At 42.6% G+C, this 22,339-nt stretch overlaps 2 protein-coding genes across 4 annotated transcripts in view; both read left to right on the forward strand.

The window, feature by feature from the left end:
* The window catches only part of LOC146260372 (zinc finger MIZ domain-containing protein 1-like), a 96,601-nt gene extending 90,704 nt beyond the window's left edge, over nucleotides 1-5,897 (forward strand). For all 3 annotated transcript variants that reach the window (XM_084670190.1, XM_084670188.1, XM_084670189.1), the window contains 10 exons: nucleotides 85-226; nucleotides 450-660; nucleotides 926-1,031; nucleotides 1,137-1,297; nucleotides 1,428-1,495; nucleotides 1,603-1,671; nucleotides 1,784-2,019; nucleotides 2,131-2,294; nucleotides 2,437-2,691; nucleotides 2,817-5,897. In XM_084670190.1, the coding sequence (XP_084526316.1) occupies nucleotides 85-226; nucleotides 450-660; nucleotides 926-1,031; nucleotides 1,137-1,297; nucleotides 1,428-1,495; nucleotides 1,603-1,671; nucleotides 1,784-2,019; nucleotides 2,131-2,294; nucleotides 2,437-2,691; nucleotides 2,817-2,924 (1,520 nt within the window). In that variant the 3' untranslated portion in view covers nucleotides 2,925-5,897. The remainder of the gene's footprint in view (nucleotides 1-84; nucleotides 227-449; nucleotides 661-925; nucleotides 1,032-1,136; nucleotides 1,298-1,427; nucleotides 1,496-1,602; nucleotides 1,672-1,783; nucleotides 2,020-2,130; nucleotides 2,295-2,436; nucleotides 2,692-2,816) is intronic.
* Nucleotides 5,898-11,119: 5,222 nt separating this feature from the next.
* On the forward strand, nucleotides 11,120-22,178 carry LOC146260373 (kelch domain-containing protein 1-like). Its single transcript, XM_084670605.1, has 13 exons — nucleotides 11,120-11,354; nucleotides 12,601-12,671; nucleotides 12,756-12,873; nucleotides 13,240-13,352; nucleotides 13,501-13,585; nucleotides 13,678-13,776; nucleotides 13,949-14,023; nucleotides 14,256-14,314; nucleotides 14,445-14,560; nucleotides 15,874-15,946; nucleotides 16,282-16,366; nucleotides 17,092-17,171; nucleotides 21,958-22,178. Exons 1-13 carry the CDS (start codon nucleotides 11,250-11,252, stop codon nucleotides 22,109-22,111), a joined length of 1,233 nt encoding a protein of 410 aa, XP_084526731.1. The 5' UTR covers nucleotides 11,120-11,249; the 3' UTR covers nucleotides 22,112-22,178.
* The last annotated feature ends 161 nt before the right edge of the window (nucleotides 22,179-22,339 follow it).

The following is a 22,339-nucleotide window of genomic DNA, read 5'->3' on the forward strand; positions in this document are numbered from 1 at the left end:
AAATATCACAAGCCTATCACATTGACTGTTGTATGCTTCTCTGACCTGTATATGCAACTCCTCCTATGCATCCCCCCTCCTTAGCCAATCCAAATGAGGAGCTGCGTCTGACGTTTCCAGTGAGGGATGGGGTGGTCCTAGAGCCCTTCAGGTTGGAGCACAATCTGGCCGTCAGTAACCACGTCTTCCATCTTCGGCCCACCGTACACCAGACCCTAATGTGGAGGTAGGAACCAGGCAGAGCCATGTCAGGAAAAAATTTAAGCACATTCCAATTCCATCTATGTGCACACCATTACCTAACTGACTGGCACCACACACAGCAAGCCCTGCAGGACCAACTTTTATGGACCATAACAAGTTAACACATATTAACAACACAAGATTTCTGCACGGTCTCAGTCATTAGCAAGACCATATTGACCGGTAACTTGCATCCTACCTTACAGGTCTGACCTGGAGCTACAGTTCAAGTGCTACCACCACGAAGACCGACAGATGAACACCAACTGGCCGGCATCTGTCCAGGTTAGCGTCAATGCCACACCTCTCACCATCGAGCGGGGCGACAACAAGACGTCCCACAAGCCCCTGCACCTGAAACACGTGTGCCAGCCAGGAAGGAACACCATCCAGATCACTGTCACGGCCTGCTGCTGTGTGAGTGCTCACTTTGACTGTATCACTACATGACCTGCTAACATGTAGGTGTAGGTCTTCTTTAGTTTTAGGTAGTTCCAAAATATATGTGTCTCATGTATCTCTGTGTTGTTTCATGTAGCCCCATGGTCCTAGAGGAACATTATTTTGTTTCATGGTGTACTGTACCATGTATGTGATTGAAATGACAATGAAAGCCACTTGACTTGAAATGCAAAAAACGGTGACCATAATGACAACCATAATAATGAAGATCTCTCCACAGTCGCACCTGTTCGTGCTGCAGCTGGTCCACCGGCCGTCAGTGCGCTCCGTCCTGCAAGGTCTGTTGAAGAAGAGGCTGCTGCCAGCAGAGCACTGCATCACCAAAGGTGCGCCCACCCGTGGTCCCTGACACTATGCGTTTTCAAGGGATGAATCTTTCTTGACCCCATAGATGTTAACCGTCTCTCTCTTTTTTTCTCTCCATCCCTTAGTCAAGAGGAATTTCAGTAGTGTAGCAGCATCCACCGGGAACACTACACTGAATGGAGAGGACGGTGTTGAGCAAACAGCCATCAAGGTCTCCCTAAAATGTCCAATCACCTTCCGGCGGATCCAGCTGCCAGCCAGAGGCCATGACTGCAAACATGTCCAGGCAAGTGTCATGGGTGGGCTACAACTGCTTTTATGTCACTAAACAGTTAAACAGTTTTGTGCAGTAATGTGTTCACAGGTAATTATATATATATACCCTAAAATATACCCATTTGACTGATGTTCCACAGTGTTTTGATTTGGAGTCATATTTACAACTGAACTGTGAGAGGGGAACATGGCGATGTCCTGTATGCAAGTAAGTGTCTTAAACTCATCTGTGTTTGTCAAAATGAACAACTGTAAGTCACAAATAACCTTCCAATGATAGTCTCAGACACCATACTGATTTCTCCTTTTTCTTAGTAAAACAGCGTTGTTGGAAGGTTTGGAAGTGGACCAGTACATGTGGGGAATCTTGAATGCCATCCAAAAGTAAGTCAAAATGTCAAACCATATATATATTCTCCCCAAATCAGACAATTTAACCATTGCCACACCGCCTCTCTAAAACCTGACACCAAACATTGTAACTGTGTTAACCCAGCTCGGAGTTTGAAGAGGTCACAATTGACCCAACGTGCAGTTGGCGACCTGTCGCCATCAAATCGGACATCCACATCAAGGAGGACCCGGACGGACCTATGGCCAAAAGGTTCAAGACTATGAGTCCCAGTCAGATGATAATGCCCAATGTGATGGATATGATTGCTCAGCTAGGCCCAGGGCCATCACCCTACCCTTCTCAACAGGGGGGCAACAACAGCGAATATGGTAGCCAAGGTAGCAACGTTTCCATTAAGATATCATATTTTCTTATAAAAATACCTGATTTAGTTGAAAGTAAAGTGCTTTAAATTGGTTGTGTTTGTTTGTTTGTTTCTGTTTACATAGGCAACAATTACCATGGGCATGGGAACTTTGACTTCCCCCATGGGAACCCTGGTGGTACTTCAATGCACGACTTCATGCATGGCCCCCAGCTGTCCCACCCTCCGGACATGCCTCCCAGCCTTATGGCCCAGGACAAGTCTCTCTCCCACAGTATACCTGACACAGTGAGTTATCTTCAATGACACACAGCTAAGAACCAGAGATTTACTGTATACAGGGCAGGTTAGCTTCACCTGCCATGGGACAATGTGGTCTAAGAGACTATGCTCTCTACCTCTCTCTCTCTCTCTCTCCACCCCTTCACAGATACCTCATCCTGCCAGCACTGATCAGTCCCACAGCTCGTTGCAGCAGAGCTTACACACCCCTCACCCCGGCAGCCAATCAGGGCAGCAGTTGCATCACAGCGGGCCTCCTCAGCCATCGCGTCAGGCTCCGCCTCCACAGCAGCCTGGCCCTAACAGCCATCCCCACGGTGACCTGACCTTTAACCCCTCTAACAGCTTAGAGGGCCAGGTTGGAGGGCAGGTAGCCCCTGATATGCCTGAGCCTTCCTTGGATGTAAGTGTTAACAATCCCTTCAATACAAGCTATACTAATTTAGGCAAAATTTGGTTAATTTGTGGATTCAGCCTTAATTTAATCAGAATGGCCAAACATTTATTTCATTGTTTTTCTTTTCACAGCTTCTTCCAGAACTGGCTAACCCTGATGAGTTGTTGTCCTACTTGGACCCTCCCGATCTCCCGAGCAATAGCAATGACGACCTGCTCTCACTCTTTGAAAACAACTGACAGTCCAGAGACAAAAAAACATGCATCCACACTCATTAAGAACTGGCCGGGCTGCCTGGAGTCCACACACCCCCAACCTGGGACTGATGCTCATACTTGACAAACACAAAGATGCACTCCCTTTCTCTTCTTCCTCTTGTACAGTTTTCATTCTCAAACTGACTGAACAAGGTTTTAAAACTCAAAAACATGGCAGTGTTGCCTACCTGCTCTTTGCTCCATGGCGATTGCTATGAACTGTGCAGCTATATTCTATTGTTTTTATATATCACACACTGTGTGCACATTAGGAAAGTGTTGTAGCATTTTTTATTCCAATTTTATTTCCTGTTCAGAAAAGAAATTCATTGTATAAAATGATTTGGGGTTTTTTTTAAACCCTGTCTCGAGCTAATTTATGTCCACATCGTTTTTCCAATTTAGGAGCCCCCTCTTTTTAAGTCATTTAGTAACTTGCTCTTTTTTCCAGACCGGTTAGTAACACTGTTTCTGTTTCTCTATGATACATTTTTTTTAAGCACAAGGGATTTTGTCAATGCAAAAACAAATACATCTAAAAGGGAAGTAAATTAGCACCTAAGTCATGAAAAGAATAAATAGACGTCTTTAGGTGAGCAGTCTCCCACCCCCTCAACCCCCCATCATAGCAATTTTATAAAACATTTTACAGCTTAAATTTTTTCATCCAACTTCATTTTTTGTTTTGTTTGTAATTTTGGAAAGGAGACACATCCCCGCCATGAGGGAAAAGAGCGGTTTAAGTAGAATGGGAGCAATGCATCACTGAGGACGAATGTAAACAAGGGTATCAACTTTTGGGAAAGAGGTTCTACTCAAACTAACTCACACAGACATGGCAGTTCTATCCTAGGAGCCTTTTTGTACTGTTTGGCTGTTACATACAGTATTGTATGTAGTTTATAATCCCCTAGTGAGAGCATCTAAGGAAAATAAAGGGGTACTGAGAGAACTACTTGAAATGACCTGCTTATAGCTAGGACTCACTCCTTGCTGTTTTCTCTGCATGGACCCTGTGCTGCTTGTGTTCCCATTTTTGCAAAGTTGTGTCTCTCTTCCTGTTGAATATGTACTGTAGTATACAAAGTGCATGTGTGCCAAGCTCTTGTCTAGTGGTATTCCAAGTAGTAAAGGTAGTGTGTGTTTTTTATCAGTTGCTTCCATCCTTCTGTAGTCTGATTTATTTAACACTAAAATGTTGAAGGGATAAAGCTAATGTCAGCTGTTCATAATATCATGCATTTTCTGGTGATATGTTTTAATTATGTTTGTTTCTTTTCTTTATTATACATTGCTGCAAATTTAAACTATTCATCAACCATTGGGATCTTGCTAATCATCACCAAAGTTAGGGGGAATGGTAGCCTTAGAACCAGACAAATCTGCAAGCAAATTTGTATTTACTCTGGCAGAATGGCAAAATACGCATTTGCAAAATTGGTCCGACAATGCCAGACTAGGGGAGTGGAAGAGATGTGTGAATGTGGTTATGTATGTGATTGTCCAGGTGAGCTGGCATGTATGTGTGTGAGTACCTGTTCTTTGAGCTATTAAATAAAACCATTATGATTCATCCATCACTACTGTTAAAAGCCTGGTTTTTAAAAGCAGTATTGGAGCTGATATTTTACCACATTTGTTTTCAGTTTCACTAGAAGAGTACTGTTCAGTATGAAAATGTATTTTTTTTAATGAAAAGCTATTGTAAATATCAGTGTGAATATTTTTGTATCTTAATAATGTTTGTTCTTTGTGTTTGACTGTCCAACTTGTCCACGTATCCCTCCAAACTCCACCATTGTCAGTCTTCTCTAAAATGTCTCATAAGCTAATAACTTAAATGGATGTTATACCCAATATGATTACAAATATATAGTTTAGACAAGTACTTTCTGCCATTATCACCATGTTTTTAACCCTAAAATCAGTCTAGATAATCACGCCATTTTCAGAGTAAAATCTTTGATGTCAAAGTCTGATGTTGCAATATTTGTTTTGTGCTCTATGGTCTAGATCAAGGAACCATTGGTATGTTTTTCAGTTGATCTCGTTGTAATTTAGATCAGTAATTTCAAAAGCTGTGATTTCAGCTGGCTTTCAAATGTAATTAGAAAACCATGTGAATATCATATTTGTTGCTAATTGTCACTACAAATTTGGTATTTTAAAGAAATATCACAGCCTTATTTTAAATTTATGTATCATATTGTTTAATTTTTAAATGTTCATTATGGAAAATATAGCTTTTTTGAAAGCTTTTGACCATTTACATTTTTTATCCCATTTAAAATCTTATTTCTTTTTTTTTTGTAGTAAATTATTTTGTATTGGTTTTCTTATTAAAAAGGTTAGAAATATAATTTCTTCTGAGAGTAGCAATTTACTGATCTTGAATATTGTAAGCATCATATTTTCAAACTTCAATATGCTTGAAAATTTTGTTTTTCTTTACAAAAGAGGAATATTGTTTCCTGTTATCTGCTTCAGCTTTTTTTAATACCACCTTTGTAACAGTGAAATCAATGGTATAGTTCCTAACAACTCACATATGATTTACTTTAATTTTGTAATTGAATAGAAACTGTATATCAGTACCATGGAGATAGCTAACATTTCACATTTTGCGCTTAATTGTACATGAACCAATTATATGTATTAGGCAGAACCCCAAATCTGTAGTTGCACAATCATTGTAAAGGATCAACTTTATTGAAAAAATAAATTAAAAAAAATTACAAACTACAAAATGAGAATAAAAATACAGATGGGATGGTTTATCTGCTTGGATGGATTGGATTGACTGAGTGGGTACATGCCCATAAGAGGACTGTACATATGTAAATGACTATAGAGACGTGAACAGAAATGTATTCATTTTCCCTGGGAATGTGCATTGTTTCTTCAGAATAATAAAAAGCTTGCAAACCCCCTGATGGAAGTGGCTGAATTTGGAAAGTGTTCAAACCCTTTTGTTTGTCCTCTGTATACTGTGACAAATTTGTTAGCGGAAATGTGATAGCTCTGACTACATGTAATATACATGTTGTAATCTACCACCTTTCTAGAGTATTATGGGGCTATCACAGAAATATGAAGAAAATACTTGGAATAACTTGGGAATTATTTTTTTATTTCATTTTTTGGAGGGGGTGGGGGATCCAAAGGATTGTAACCAAATCTGTAGTTTGTACAATTTTTTATATCATGATCACATACAAAAGAGGTAATGGTACAACCTAAGGTAATTCATGCAAATGTGGCCATTGTCTTTATGTTTGTACATTGTATGTAAAATCATTTCATATTCTAAACTGATCAGAAAATAAACTCATTGTGATTTTTAGTCTTGGAAAAATTGTATGTAGTTAGATGATGTGACAACCTAATATTTATCTAATAAATATGTATTCAGATGATACCTGAAAGCTGCTGTAGACCTCATTTTTAAATAATCAAAATACTTCAAGGAGATATTCAAGGAGAGCTTTAAACTCATTAATTTACACTGTACCTACATTGAGGCCCCACTTCAAGTAACTAACATAACATTCTGAAAAAATCACCTCAATATCTGTTTTGGCAACATTTTTATGCAAAACCTTTGGCTGTATGTAATGTGGATCAATATTCCAACATATTAATGGAGGATAGCTCCTACCATAACATTTCTTATTATGTTAAGAACTACAGTCTGGTTTTACACAATCCAACAGTTATTCAAATATTATCCAATATGACAACTCCCTACCATACTTCACATCAATATTCTATTTTCAATGAACCATGAGTTCATAGACCAGGGACTTTACCAAGAAAGGGTCATCCCACATCAGTGTAGCCGTAATTTGATTAGATTATAATTCAGATGTAGACTTAATCTGATATTAGCAAAAAGATTGCATGATGCCCATGTGTAATTTAGTGTTGTGAAAAACAGATTCTATATTTATAATGTTAACCTACGTAGATGACCAGGTGCGGAGAGACCAACATAAAAATGCAGGGCTCCCACCAAACCTAGGGGGTCTGTGTGTGTGCTCCGTCAGGAAGGGCTTTCCTTATTAACTGCATCTACTGTATATGCACAATTTGTCATTTGCCAATTTGCCATTTGAGAAAATAGAATGCCAAAAAATCTGTACATTATTTGGGGAAAGACATGACAGTTGCAAAATAAAAATATAATCCTGTGGAGCCTACTTCCTATTTTTTATCTCAATTGGATTACATATAGGCGTCTGAGGTGGTTGACCTATATATGGCAATATTTCCTCAGTAGAAGCTCCATTGATTAGTCCAGCCAGAGAGACTGAAAATGATCACACAAATTGAAGATAATTCAAAAACCTAAAAGTCTTGGGCCTTTTTTTAAATCATTCAGGCTACTCATCCCCAAGGGGCCACCATATTCAAATAATTTACTACTTGGAATTAGTCATTTAGGAGGCTTAAGAAGGGGATGATGTATGGTCATTTAATACATTTTCAAAAGAAGAGGGTAATGGCTAGGAAAACAATAAAGGTGCTGAGCAGAGGGAGACATGGTAGTCATGGTAGAGGTGTTCAGAAGAGCATTTGCAGCTGTCAATAGGGAGCGCAATTTATGTGAGGTTTATGAGAAGAAGCAGGAGAACTTGTTACGGCTGAATGACAAATTATTGTGCAGGAAAAGGGAGGTTTATGCGCCAATGGATGTGGAGTTTACAATGTTTGAGGTGGTGAGAGCTTTGGAAGTGTGTGGTCAATCTACCCCAGGGGAAGATATGATAGTGAGGCGTTAAACCATCTCCTGGACAATGTTTTGGAAGTGGTGCTGGGTCTGTTTAAAAGGATTTGGAGGACTGGAGTATTGCCAGAAAAGTGGAACCAGGCAGTGATCAAACCCTTCATTGGGCTGGGAAAGGATCCATCTAAGGTGACCAGTTACAAGCTTATTGCTCTAACTTAAAATTTGTGAAAGGTGATGGAAAAAATGGTTGTGGATCTGATTGTTTTTCTTGGATAGCAGGGGCTGTTTAGTCATGCATAAAGTGGTTTCAGGAGAGGGAGGTCTACAATGGATGCACTGGTCTTTATTGTTAAGACACTGGAGATGAAGGAAGTTATGGCTGTGGTATATTTTGACATTAGGAAGGCTTACGACACAATGTGGAGGGAAAGGCTTTTGATTCAATTGGAGGAGTTGGGAGTAGATGGACATCTATTTGTGAGGTATAATGCCCGACAAGGTGTCCATCATCAGAAAACAATGGACTTGTTGGCCAGTTCAGGCCTCCTTGTCATCCTTATTGGGCATTATATCATACATAATGGAGTTCCTGTTTGACAGGTATATTCGGGTGAGGAAGGTTGCTGAGATGCTGAGTTATCAGGGTTATATACGTTAGTGTAGTGAGTCCCGTGTGTTCACGGGTGTTGGGTCAGGGACTGGGGCAACATTGTATGCTGATGATGGGGCAATGTGGAGGAAGGAGAGGAATGTGGCCTTAGTTATGAGGAGGATGCAGGAGGTGGTTAATGTTGTGGAAAACTGGGCTTTGACGTTTCGTTTTCGAGACAAGACATGCTATATGGTTTTGGGTGTCCCACTCCTCTCCCTTGTCCTGGTACTTGTCTCCTTCTCCCTGGTGCAGGCATTACTGCATTCTTACTTTCTTTGTGTTGCTCTATTGTCCTTTTTCCACACAAGACCAGCCCAAAGAGGTCCTCTTTACTGTCTATACCATATGGTCATGTGATTGAAAGAACCTCAAATCAGAGTGTTTCCTATTTGGGAATCAGCTAGGAAATTTACAGTATTTGCAGAACTTCAACCAGCTTTTTCTCAGTAGCAACAGAATAAAATACAGGGGATATATTTGTGTTTCAATTCACAATATGAACAGCTGTTCACTTTGACTTTAGCCAATAAGTTAGGTTTTGAACATTATGTTATCTGTTCTGACATATAGTGTGAAAGCATTGGTAAATTTGTCCCTAAAAATCGATTGTTTTGGTCTTGGTTGAGCTTGTGTGTAAAATGTTAAATTTGTGTTTACTCTATGCATTTTGAGTCAAAGCAACAAGGAATGTGTTAACTGAAAAAGTCGTTATCAAGCCATCCAGTGAAAGGGTGTACGTGTTGACTTGTTGTAGCACACGAACATAGCACATCTTGCACAAATCCACCAAATAATTTAATATTTTAGCAGTGGGACTTCTCAACAGTTCTCCATTGAATTGAATGATATCCCCGGTAAAGCGGAAGTGCAAATACAACGGAAGTGCAAAAAGATGAAAAAAGTGGGCGGGGCAGAATAAGGTGAATAGCCAACACAGGCGGATGTTGTGCTAACTGTGTCAAGAGTTTAGGAAACTTGTAAAAGGTATTGAAAAAAGTATCATAGCGATTGTAAAAACCTGTAACAACATAGGTATTGTATTAAAATTACGAGACGAAAAGAGTATCATGAATTGACAACCACCCGTTTTATTGCATAGAACGTGCAACATTCCAGTGTAGAAGTTCTCGCGCTTACTATAAAATGTGTAAATAATAATAAATCTTAAAATAATAACAAAAATATAAAGCTTTAAATAAAACTTAACTGCAACATAAACCGGCTATATCCAAGTATCCAATATGTTTCAAGTCAGTCAGTTTCAAGTCGATTTGTTTGCATTTAGGAGGAGATAACTACGGTGGCCCTGAAGTGCAAACCACACCCCCTAATATGGGTACATTCCCCAAATGAAAAAAACTCCTCCCAAATACGAATAAGAGTCATTGTAATCCTGGAGGAAACTAACATCAAGTCCAGCCACGCATTCCTAAGTGCCGTTGTACTCCCGGAACAAGTGCGTCTTGAGCCTTTTCTTGAAGGTGGAGAGACAGTCAGTGTCCCTGATGGAGGTGGGGAGCTGGTTCCACCATTGGGGGGCCAGGCACGAGAAGAGCTTGTGTTGGGACAGGGCAGTCTTGATCGGTGGGACCACCAGGCGGTTGTCTGAAGAAGACCGTAGGTGACGGGTGGGGGTGTCAGGTTGCAGGAGAGACTTGATGTAGTCGGGTGCAGTCCCGTTCACTGCTCGGGAGGTCAGTACCAGGGTCTTGAATCTGATACGGGCGTTGATGGGTAGCCAGTTGAGAGAGATGAGGAGCGGGGTAAAATGAGAGCGTCTGGGTAGATTGTAGACCAGGCGGGCCGCTGCGTTCTGAATCTTCTGAAGAGGGCGGGTTGCACATGCTGGGAGACCAACGAGCAGCGAGTTGCAGTAGTCCAACTTGGAGAGGACCAGTGCTTGGACTAGCAGCTGGGTGGAGTGTTCAGACAGGTATCTCCTGTCGTTGTTGATAGTTGTTAATAATAGTTTATTATTTTCATATGAAGAACCATGTCAATAAATGACACCCTATGATTGCAAATGCACTTTCTGGGTATTATACATATTGGAAACTAAAGTACTGCCACGTACCACTCGCTCCACTGGCATGTACCACTTGCTACAGTACAGTACAATTTCGGTTGTAATTGCCTCTCCAAAATTCCATGTCAGCGCGCTTTTCTGAGCTTGCCAATAGCCACTGCAGCACTCAGAAGAAGGACTTGACACACAAGTCAGAATTGAGGTAGGCTAAGAAAACATTACAAAACTAAAGAAAGTTTCAAAATGATAGGCCTACCGATCATCTTATTTAGATTAAAACATAAAAACAATATTACATGAAGCTAAAAAAAAAACGCTCAAATGAATGCGAAAAAAAAAAGTGCGTTGGGATTAACTATTGATGTCCCTGCCAAAGCTGATGAATAGGTGCCTGTGCCCCAGTAGAGTTTTACGTCTAACAACGCCCCTGCTGTAACACCCTTTCCCTGTTTGACCTAGTCTCTTAGGGCAGGATTTCCTTCGGCTTCAATGCAGACACAAAAATATCTTTATTGTGTTTTTTTGGCAGACAAAACCAGGATAGGCCTACATTATCATAATGTTTTGCAATGTTTGATTTAAGATCCAATAGAGTCTTACAATTAACCCTACCTACATTTCAGAAGGTTAGTTTAAATAAAGCCTAGTTCTTACCACAAACCCAACCAGAAACCTTCACACCGTATTTGAGGACTATTAGAAACAGGGGTGTGGTGATAAACAAATCCAGAAAATCCAGTTTTTTTCACAAATATTTAGGTGTAGAAATGTGGTCCATCCCTTACCACAATGAGTGTTTCCTGGTAGCATTCCCTAGAGCTGTAGAAAGTAAACACAAAACTGCGAGCCTCAGGTAGGCTACATTTTTTACACTTTTCTTGGCAGGCACCAAGGACGCAGATGTCACAAATGGAGACTCGAACCGGCGCAGAGTTATCTTTGGAAAGAAGTGACCATTTTGCATTTATGGAGAGCGGTGTTTTGTACGTTTGGGGTGGATGTCAGGTAAGGCAATATCGATGCATCGGAAATAAATTATATCAAATCAAATATTACAAAAATCCCAGGGGTGATAACGAAATAAAAGGTTCCAACATGCGCGCGATTAAGGGTGCTTTCACACCTATTAGTCCGTTTGCTTGGTCCGAATCAGTGAATGAGTTGCTACTTTGTTGCATTTTTCATTAAGTCCGGTTAGTGTTCACACAGTCCCGTTTTAAGCGAACCAACGTTTGAAAAAAAAACTGACATTTAAAAAAAACAATGACACGCGGTCATACAGGTTGTTAATCTATTGGACAGAAAATGTGTGAGGGAAAATCACTTCCTTGCAACGAACAACAATGGACAGCAGCGATCGCAATACTATCTTTAATTGTTATGATTTGGTGTTGCACAACCACGTTTTTTGGGTTGCTCGTTGGTCTTTTACTCAGGATTATATCCAGGTTATCAAATCATGGGAACTATATGTTTTCGTCTGACGAGCTACCACTTTTTCATAGAACATCACGCACTTTTAGCTGTCTACGTTTTTAACTTTCAACCAACATTGGTCCACTGTGCAATAACAACGCTTTATTTCAGTATATCACTAAATAATTTAAATACCTCGCTACTCAAATGTGTCTTCACAAGTATCTCTGCAATATGATCATCAGCCCATATTTGCCGTTCCTTCACTTCATCATTCGCCCACGTTTTCCCTCAACTCATTTTGCTGCTAAAGAGTGGCACGGTTGTCTCCGCCAAGTGTAAATTCCTTTTTCAACCCACAATGCACTACATTTTGGTTTGCTTCCTGGAATAGGTCAATATTAAGTCCAATTACGTTCAGACCTAAAGCGAACCGAACCATGGTTCACTTGGAACCGGACCGAGTCCCATCTTTTTAGGGGGACCATGGTTCGGTTGTTTGATCCGCACTAGAGTTCGAATGCGTGTTCTCACCTCTCCAAACGAACCGTACTTTCAGAGAAAACGGACCATGGTCCGATTGAAACGGACCAAACATGTCAGGTGTGAAAGCACCCTAAGTTGTATCTCTTGAGAAACTATTTGCCATGACAATATTTGGAAAACCACAATGCTCCCTATCTAAGAGCAGTCACATTCACTTGTGCTTTCTCGCATGTAGGCTAATGTCACGACGTTTGATTAATTATTCCCATTGTCGTCTCTATTGAGTTTTATTATTTGAAATTTGTATTGACAAATAGGTTGTAGCTGAGTGTTCCCTGTGTTTTGACAGTCTAGCTCTGGAACAGAAACTGTATTACCCGGTGATGAGATTTGGTTTTACGATTTGGACAGCGGAGTATGGTAAGAAGTCGTTGTCTAAGATTGACTTGAAAAACGAATGACCAATGTTTTTCACCTATGTACTGATCATGCATGTGTTGTTAGGGACAAGTGGAAAATGGACGGGGAAGTCCCCCCGGCTTTATCAGGTGCCAGTGGCTCTTATCATAATGGCACCCTGTACGTCTTTGGAGGCTGTGACACTAACGGACATACCAACCAGGTGTTACATCATAAACCCTATGTAACTTTTGAAGTAAAACTAATATCAGTATGTAGCTCAAATGTCAATGCATGCCTAAAAGCAGTCTGACAGGTTTTTCAGGGACATGCAGGCTTGATATTAGAACTATCTGTGACATGCAGCTAACATGCGTAACATGATAGCTCTTAAGGGGGAGGGGGATATTTAGTTTTAAGTGGGGAACACAAACTTTGGGTGGCATGTTGATTGTATAATGCTTCTGGTATGATCTCAGGGATGCTTTGGAAATAAACTGGATTGGGACACAGTGTCTAGTTCAGTAAGTCGGGGAATGTAGAAGCATATAATTTCTACCTGATGACAAGAACAATGTCCTCCATGCAGCTGTACAGTGTAGATCTAAAAAAGGAGAGCTGCATTTGGAAGAAAGTGACAGACACCATAGGAACTGCCCCGTCACCGAGAGATAAGCACAGCTGCTGGGTGCACAGAAACAGGTAAAACCCACACACTTAAATGAGACCAGATAACATATTGTAGGATTACTTTGTAGAAATGCTGAGATCATGCCTTAAGGCCTTTGTATTGTAGTGTATTAGTTAACTGTGTTTCTTTGTTGCTGTAATACTGTTTGGGTGTTTGCAGGCTGATTTACTTTGGAGGATATGGATGTAAAACTATTCGAGAGGTCAACAACTCAAAGAGCTTCACAGTGGATGAAATGTCTTTGGTAATGGATAAAAGGGAAATATACATGAACAATTATTTTTTCTTACCAAGTTATCTACAAAGACCTGTTAACCCTGTTTTGGTGTCCCACAGGTGACAATAGGGAATCCATTCTTTAAGTTTTGGGGGTGGAACAATGAGGTCAATGTCTTTGACACTCTCACTTCTGCGTGGAGTGAACCAGAAACTCATGTGAGTGTGTGGAATATTTGATGTGTGTGCTTGCTTCAGCAGCGGTTAGTGACTCACATAACATAATGTATTTCTTGTTTGCTAGCATTAATTGTCCTGTTAACCTGTATTTATTACCTGTGGTTGAACAGAAGTTGTTGATAGGCTATTTCCTCTTGGTTTCTTTATGCAGGGTGTTGCCCCTGCCCCCCGAGCGTCTCATGCCAGTGCCACCCTTTGGTCTAAAGGTTACGTGTGTGGGGGTCAGGTGAGGTGCCATTCATTGAAATCCGATGTCAGTGTTTGAAAATCACACTGTTCACTGTTGTTTCATGTTCTGCATGTATGGCAATGAATGTACACACCTAAACTGATAATAAGGGATCCAGGTGCCGCACATCATTTATTTGTCTACTAAAATATATCTCACATTGCTACAACTGATCATGGTAATTGGCTCATGTCCCTGTTCTTACAGTGTATTCATATTGCTCTGACAGGAGACTGTGCACCTGGACCTCCATTGTCTAGATCTGGACACCTGGACGTGGACACAAATGTGAGACCACTTCCTTGTTCTATCTTTGTATCACTTTTGAGCTTCATAATGTCTGTTTCCTTTTTCACACAATAATTGTTTTATCTCTAAATGTGTGCATGTCTCTATGTGTCATGTCGGATTCCTTCAGTGCACCCTCCTCGTCATGCATACCCCTGGGGCGTTCCCTGGGGCACACCCTGTGCCCTGCGTCTGACCACACACTGTTCTTGTATGGTGGATTGGGTATTACTGGAGAGCCAATGAGTAAGTCTAAATGTACACTTCAAGTCTGACTCCTTAATAAATTGCCTGACCTTCTAAGTTTCACTGGACCTTCGAAAGTAGGTCTGTTATGATAATTTATACCATGGTCTGGGTGAATACTCGATTCTGATTGGCTGCAGGCTTGTCCATTATCGGGTGATAACGGACACCTACTGCGTCATTGCAGCAAAACTCTCTTTTCACCGTTCTAAATTATTCCGCTGGCTACACAGGAGTCTGTACAAAGTATCTGAAATAAGTAACCATAACAACAGTTACGGAGTTAAAGCCTCCATTTACAATTTTGAAAGACTTTAACAAGCTAACTTGTAGTATTTACAACAATGAGTGACTTATTTTAACCAATTTGAAAAATTATTTTCTGAATGTAGTGTGTCAGTGTCACGTAACCGCTCATCTCAAATCCCATTCGCTATTCACCTCGCTAGTCAATCTACTTCAGTCAGGCTGCGGCCAACACGACAGTAGCAGCAACTCTACACATGGCCGATTATTTTGTTCTTAAAAATATTGATTTAAATGTCAACTTTGATGCGGTCATCTCACATCCATTTGCTATTCAACTCGCTCCATAGGCTGCGGCCATACTCCAGCCTAGATATAGCCTTGATATTGATTTTGGGACAGTGACATGGCTGGTTAGCTAGCAAATCTTATTGTCAAACATACTGTAAAATTATATTTACTGTTTGTCAACCGTACACAATGTTATTGGCTCTGAATCTTGCTAGCATAACGTTAGCTTTCGGACTAATAGCTCTGCCAAGGGAAAGCCGGTGTTGGTTCGATGAGCTGAGTGGACTATAAAAGATCAGAGTTGGCTAATGTTAAAAAACATTAGATTTATTTTGCAAAACGCCAAAATAATAAATACAAACATAAATTAATGTTTGTAAAGAAAAAATAGTTGGCAAGTGACCATGGTATAAGCGGGATAATGCCCTTCGAGTTATCCAATATCACCTGATAATGGACTCCGCGGAAGCAGCGGAAGACGCGAACCGTCTGACGCGCTGTCCGACGCCTCCGCATTGTCCATTATCAGGTGATATTGGACACCTCGTCAGGCATTATCCCTAACATAAAATAACCCTCATGACATCACATCTAACATATCACTTCAAGAGCTGCCTAGCGGCATGTGTAAGTAGGCAGAGTATATTATTTTACAACAGTAGTTTTACATGCTTGATTTGTATCTACAACACTATGGTTTGAACACCTTGGGTGAATTTCTCTGTTGGTACTAAAAGTTTTTATGCTTCTTTCTCTTTTCAAACATTTCCCCTTAGGTGATGGGTGGGAGTTTGACACACAGAGGAGAGAATGGAGAGAACGGGTTCACCCACACCGCGACAAGCCCAGGTAGGAGTCAACCTGTCCAGGTCAAACATTTCTGATTACACGTCAAGAGTCCTCTGAGAGCACAAAGTCTCCTGAGGGCTCCAGCACACCCTACGATGTTGTAATGTGTTGCAACCAAGGCATATGTTTGTTTCTCAGAATGGCTTTGCATGCATTAAAGGTCCCTGTTATGGCAACCAGTCACTTCCTCTCATACAGGCACTGACACATACACATACAGTCACAAACTTGTACTTGTTATACTCACCCCCCAGATGATTTGCAGCATGTCTTGGAACATGAAGCACAAATAATCTGGTGATATGCACTGACACACGTATCACAAAACCTTGCAGGTTGTGGCATTCCGCATGTCTGGGCAAGGACAATGATGTGGTTGTCTTCGGGGGTTGCAAAGACTTCTCCCTACTGATGGACTCGGTATGTAAAGACAAATTATAGTGGTTTCATTGAAAGCAAAATCTCGTATTGAACAAATGTGAACCTGATTGGATGACCAAATCATCATATGATAATTGTTTTAAATATCAAGTTACAGCTACAGTAGCGTAGTTGTTATTCAAAGATCCATACTATGAGTATGTTCAGATATAATCTGAAATATAAACTGTCACTTCAGTTTGAAAAGTAGTTTTCCTATTGAATGCTGACTTGCAACATCAGTTCTCAGTTTGTAACATTACTTTAAGTTAACACTTTGTGGCATAAGAGCCTTGTAATTTGAAGCAGCAAACAAGACGTTCCTAAAATTGGAAAGTGTAACTTTTGAAGAATAGGTAAATTGTCTATTTCACTAAAGCAGAAATATCAGGTTACAGAAAAAAAATACCTTCAAGACAAAATGTTTTGGGGTGGAGCAAATGTCCTTCATAAAAGGAAAGTTGCCTTTTGCTCATTTCTCAACACAAGAAAGGCCCCCAGAATAGTGTTTTGGCTGGAACATAAAGGAATATGCTGAGTATAATAATCCTCATCTTATACCAGTTGTATAAGACATAAGAACAGCTCATTTGTAGTTAAGGTGATTTCAAGGGACCCTGTTTACTCGTTGTAATATGCACACATTTCCCTCATGAATAGCCTAAAACATGCTAGTTGGAACTTGAAAATACAGTGTTTTTATTAGTTCAACCTTGTGTCTAAAGATCACTATCCTAAGGTCCCCATTGCAAAACCACTGCAAAGACATTCTTGTGTTCCAGAACCAACCATACCCCCTCCTCAGGTAAGACTGCTTGTACCCAAGGGAAAACTATTGTATTTCTGAATTACACCACTTAATTGCTAGTCCTGCAGATGAATCCTAACAGGATCCTGACTGGACTATTTAAGTGTGTGTATTGAAAGCTTACTGTACTCCTTATGTTAAAACTGCAATTATAGTTATTTGAATTTGTTGCAAGCTTCTCCTCACTGCAACATTCTATGGCAAGTACTTTTTTGTATTTGTTTTGCAAAGGGAAACAACCTATACTTGGGGAACGCCAGTCATTTTCACCCTGTGTCTTTCCTCAAGTGGTTGAGACTCATTTGGAATTACTTCAGCTTGTCTGATGCATCGTGAAAAAGTAATATGTGGCATGAAATACTAACTTGAATGTAAACATTAAATTGGGCATTAAGGTCATCAGATGCCCTATGCAAACCTAAAATGATGGCAGCACATGCAGGCTGAAAGGATCATTCTGCATACATTATATGTGCACATATACACACATATATATAGTATATAAAATTGCATTACATTTGTATTTCAGATGAATTTACATACATAATACTGGATTATAAGGGTGGAACAATATATCGCAATACAACATTTTTGCAATACGTATCATAGAGTTATGGCAATATATTTACAATGTATAAAGTATCAAACGTCCGTTTGATACTTTGTTCGTTCATTCGTTATCTGCCGCTTGTCTGGGGGTCGGGTCGCGGGGGCAGCAACCTAAGCAGGGAGGCCCAGACTTCCCTCTCCCCGGCCACTTCCACCAGCTCTTCCTAGGGGACCCCAAGGCGTTCCCAGGCCAGCCGAGAGACATAGTCCCTCCAGCGTGTCCTGAGTCTTCCCCGGCGCCTCTTCCCAGGGGGACATGCCTCACCAGGGAGGCGTCCAGGAGGCATCCTGATCAGATGCCCGAGCCACCTCAGCTGGCTCCTCTCGACGCTGAGGAGCAGCGGTTCTACTCTGAGCCCCTCCTGGATGACCAAGCTTCTCACCCTATCTCTAAGGGAGAGCCCGGACACCCTGCGGAGAAAGCTCATTTCGGCCGCTTGTATTCGCAACTTCTTTCTTTCCGTCACTACCCACAATTCGTGACCATAGGTGAGGGTAGGAACTTAGATCGACTGGTAATTGGAGAGCTTCGCCTTTCGACTCAGCTCCTTCTTCACCACGACGGACCGATGCAGAGCCCGCATCACTGCGGACGTCGCACCGATTCGCCTGTCGATCTCGCGCTCCATTCTTCCCTCACTTGTGAACAAGACCCCGAGATACTTGAACTCCTCCACTTGGGTCAAGATCTCCTCCCCGACCCGGAGCACTCCACCCTTTTCCGGTCGATAACCATGGCCTCAGATTTGGAGGTGCTGATTCGTATCCCAGCCGCTTTGCATTCGGTTGCGAACCTCTCCAGTGAGAGCTGAAGGTCGCGGCCCAATGAAGCCAACAAGACGACATCATCTGCAAAAAGTAGCGACCCAATCCTGAGGTCACCAAACTGGACCCCCTCAACGACCTGGATGCGCCTAGAAATTCTGTCCATATAAGTTATGAATAGAATCGGTGACAAAGGGCAGCCCTGGCGGAGTCCAACCCTCACCAGGAACAGGTTCGACTTACTACCGGCAATGCGGACCAAACTCTGGCACCGGTCGTACAAGGACCGGACAACCCCGATCAGGGAATCCGGTACCCCGTACTCTCGGAGCACCCCCCACATGAGCCCCTGAAGGACACGGTCGAACGCCTTTTCCACATCCACAAAACATGTGTAGACTGGTTGGGCGAACTCTCATGAACCCTCCAGGACTCTGCCGAGGGTATAGAGCTCATCCACTGTTCCACGGCCAGGATCAAAACCACATTGCTCCTCCTGAATCTGTGGTTCGACAATCCGATGGACACTCCTTTCCAGGACCCCTGAATAGACTTTCCCAGGGAGGCTGAGGAGTGTGATCCCCCTAAAGTTGGAGCACACCCTCTGGCCCTTTTTAAAGAGGGGAACCACCACCCCGGTCTGCCAGTCCAGAGGCACTGTCCCCGATGTCCATGCGATGTTGCAGAGTCGTGTCAACCAAGATAGCCCTTCAACATCCAGAGCCTTAACCAACTCTGGGCGGACTTCATCCACCCCAGGGGCCCTGCCACTGCGGAGCTTTTCAACCACCTCGGCGACTTCAGCCCCAGAGATAGAACCCCCCCCCCCCCCCCGATGTTGGTGGAATTAAGGAGGTCTTCGAAGTATTCCTTCCACCGATCCAGGACGTCCCCCGTCTAGGTCGGCAGCACATCCCCACCGTATACAGTGTTGACAGTGCACTGCTTCCCCTCCTGAGTCGCCGAATGGTGGTCCAGAACCTTATCGAAAGCGCTTCGGAAGTCATTCTCCATGGCCTCGCCAAACTCCTCCCATGCCCGGGTTTTCTCCGCGACCGCCAAAACCGCATTCCGCTTGGCCTGCCGGTACACATCAGCTGCCTCTGGAGTCCTACCAGCCAATAACGTCCGATAGGCCTCCTTCTTCAGCTTGACGGCATCCCTCACCTCCGGAGTCCACCACCGGGTTTGAGGGTTACCCTCGCTACATGAACTGACCACCTTGCGGCCGCAGCTCCAGTCAACCGCTTCAACAATGGAGGCCCGGAACATTGCCCATTCGGACTCAATGTCCCCGCCCCCCCACCCCCCCGAGACATGATCAAAGCTCTCCTGGAGGTTGGAGTTGAAGCTCCTTCTGACAGGGGGTTCTGCCAGCCGTTCCTAGCAGACCCTCACATTACGTTTGGGCCTGCCAGGCCTGACTGGCGTCCTCCCCCACCATCGTAGCCAACTCACCACCAGGTGGTGATCAGTTGACAGCTCCGCCCCTCTCCTTCCCCGAGTGTCCAAGACATTCGGCCCCAAGTCCGATGACACGACTACAAAGTCGATCATCGAACTGAGACACCCTTATGCTTGAACATGGTGTTCATTATGGACAAACCATGTCTAGCACAGAAGTCCAACAACAAAACACCGCTTTGGGTTTAGATCGGGGAGGGGCGTTCCTCCCAAACACGCCCCTGCTGGTCTCACTGTCATTGCGCACATGAGCATTGAAGTCCCCCAGGAGTACGACGGAATCTCCGAGAGGAGCGCTTTCCAGCACCCCCCCCCCCAGAGACTCCAAAAAGGGTGGGTACTCTGAGCTGCCGTTTGGTGTGTAAGCACAAACAACAGTGAGGACCCGTCCCCCCACCCAAAGGCAGAGGGAGGCTACCCTCTTGTCCACCGGGGTGAACCCCAATGTACAGGCGCCGAACCGAGGGGAAGCAAGTATTCCCACCCCAGCTCGACGCCTCTCACCAAGGGCAACTCCAGAGTGGAAGAGAGTCCCGCCCCTCTCAAGGAGACTGGTTCCGGAGCCTATGCTGTGCGTCAAGGCAAGGCCGACTATATCTAGCCGGAAACTCTCTACCTCGCGCACCAGCTCAGGCTCCTTTCCCGCCAGCGAGGCGTTCCACGTCCCTAGAGCTAGCTTCTGCAGCCGAAGATCGGACCGCCAAGGCCCCCGCCAAGGCCGCCGCCCGTCTCACACTGCACCTGACCCCCATGACTCATCCTGTAGGTGGTGAGCCCGCTGGAAGGGGGTCCCACGTTGCTTCTTCGGGCTGAGCCCGGCCGAGCCCCATGGGAAAAGGCCCGGCCACCGGGCGCTCGCCATCGAGCCCCACCCCCGGGCCTTGCCCCAGGGTGGGGCCCCGGTGACCCGCGTCTGGGAAAGGGCAGCTGGGAACCATTGTTGTTTTTCTTCATGGTGAGTTTTTTGAGCCACGCTTTGTCTGGTCTTTCACCTGGAACCTGTTTGCCTTGAGTGACCCTACCAGGGGCATAAAGCCCCTGACAACATAGCTTCCAGGATCATTAGGACACGCAAACCCCTCCACCGCGATAAGGCGGTGACTCAGGTAGGGGCCATTTGATACTTTGATACTGATATTGGTTGAGCTACCAGCACGAGATCTACTCTGCACCTGTGTCATGTGTGCATTCATTGCTTTCACAGAAATCGCTTGAACTGAGTTCACTACATTTTATATATAACAAAGACAAATATTGAAAATGTTTAATGTTTTGGAAATAAATCTGTTAATTGAATGTCAGTTTAATGTCAAATGTTGTTCAAAATATTGTGATACGTATTGTACACCCAGCATTGTGATACGTATTGAATCGTGAGCTGAGTGTATCGTGAACACCCCTACTGGATTAGCCTTGTTTTTATGTGTACGTGTGCTTGCCGAACCATAAATTCACAAATTATAAGGTGGTGAAACAAAGTTTAGAGGCTGTTGTAACATGTGGTATTTATAACTAAACTAATACTGTTTTGATCCTATTCAACCCAGTGACCAGATGACGTGTGTTAAGGAGCTTAAAGAAAGAGATTTTCTCTAAACCTTTTTTTGTACGCCAACATTTTACATATATGTCGACTACCAACTTTAGGTCTCAGTTTCTTATATTACTTTAAGATATGACTTGGATATGGTTCTAAGTCACAGATATGGTTTTAAGTCATAGAGCCTCATAATTTGAAGCAGCAAACAAGATGACATTCCTCAAATTGGCCATTGTAACTTTTGAAGAGTAGATATATTTTAAGTTTTTACTAAAGCAGATAATATAGAAACATCATGTACATATTTCCCATTAAATATTTTATGAATTGGAAACCAATCTAAAGTTTACCTTTGTCAGAAATAGTCCCCATATTATCATCCTCAATGTGACTTCTGTTTTCCAGATTATGTGAGGACTGCTTAGGACAAAACGCAGAGCTTGTGCAAGAACAAATAACATGGCTGCCACCAAAACTCCTGACAACCGTGAACAAAAAAGTCACCTTTTCAAGTAACTGTCCCAAGGATAAAACACAGTTGGACTCAATTTTAGTTTGACATCATATAGGTTTACTCAGACAAAGGCTGTTTCCTACAGTTCACTTTTGTACCATGTTTTTTTTAAATCAGTTTTAATCAAAATCAAACCCTTTTCTGTTTTAACTTAAAATTCTGTAAGACAACAAATGGAAGAGATCTACCACTATAATATAATTAAAAGCATATTTAAGTGATACCAATTATTATGTGAATACTCTTTTTACATCATAACAGAAATCGGGATTG

The sequence above is a fragment of the Hypomesus nipponensis genome, chromosome 13 (assembly GCF_054491055.1).
Source record: "Hypomesus nipponensis isolate SF chromosome 13, ASM5449105v1, whole genome shotgun sequence".
In the NCBI taxonomy this organism is placed as follows: domain Eukaryota; kingdom Metazoa; phylum Chordata; class Actinopteri; order Osmeriformes; family Osmeridae; genus Hypomesus; species Hypomesus nipponensis.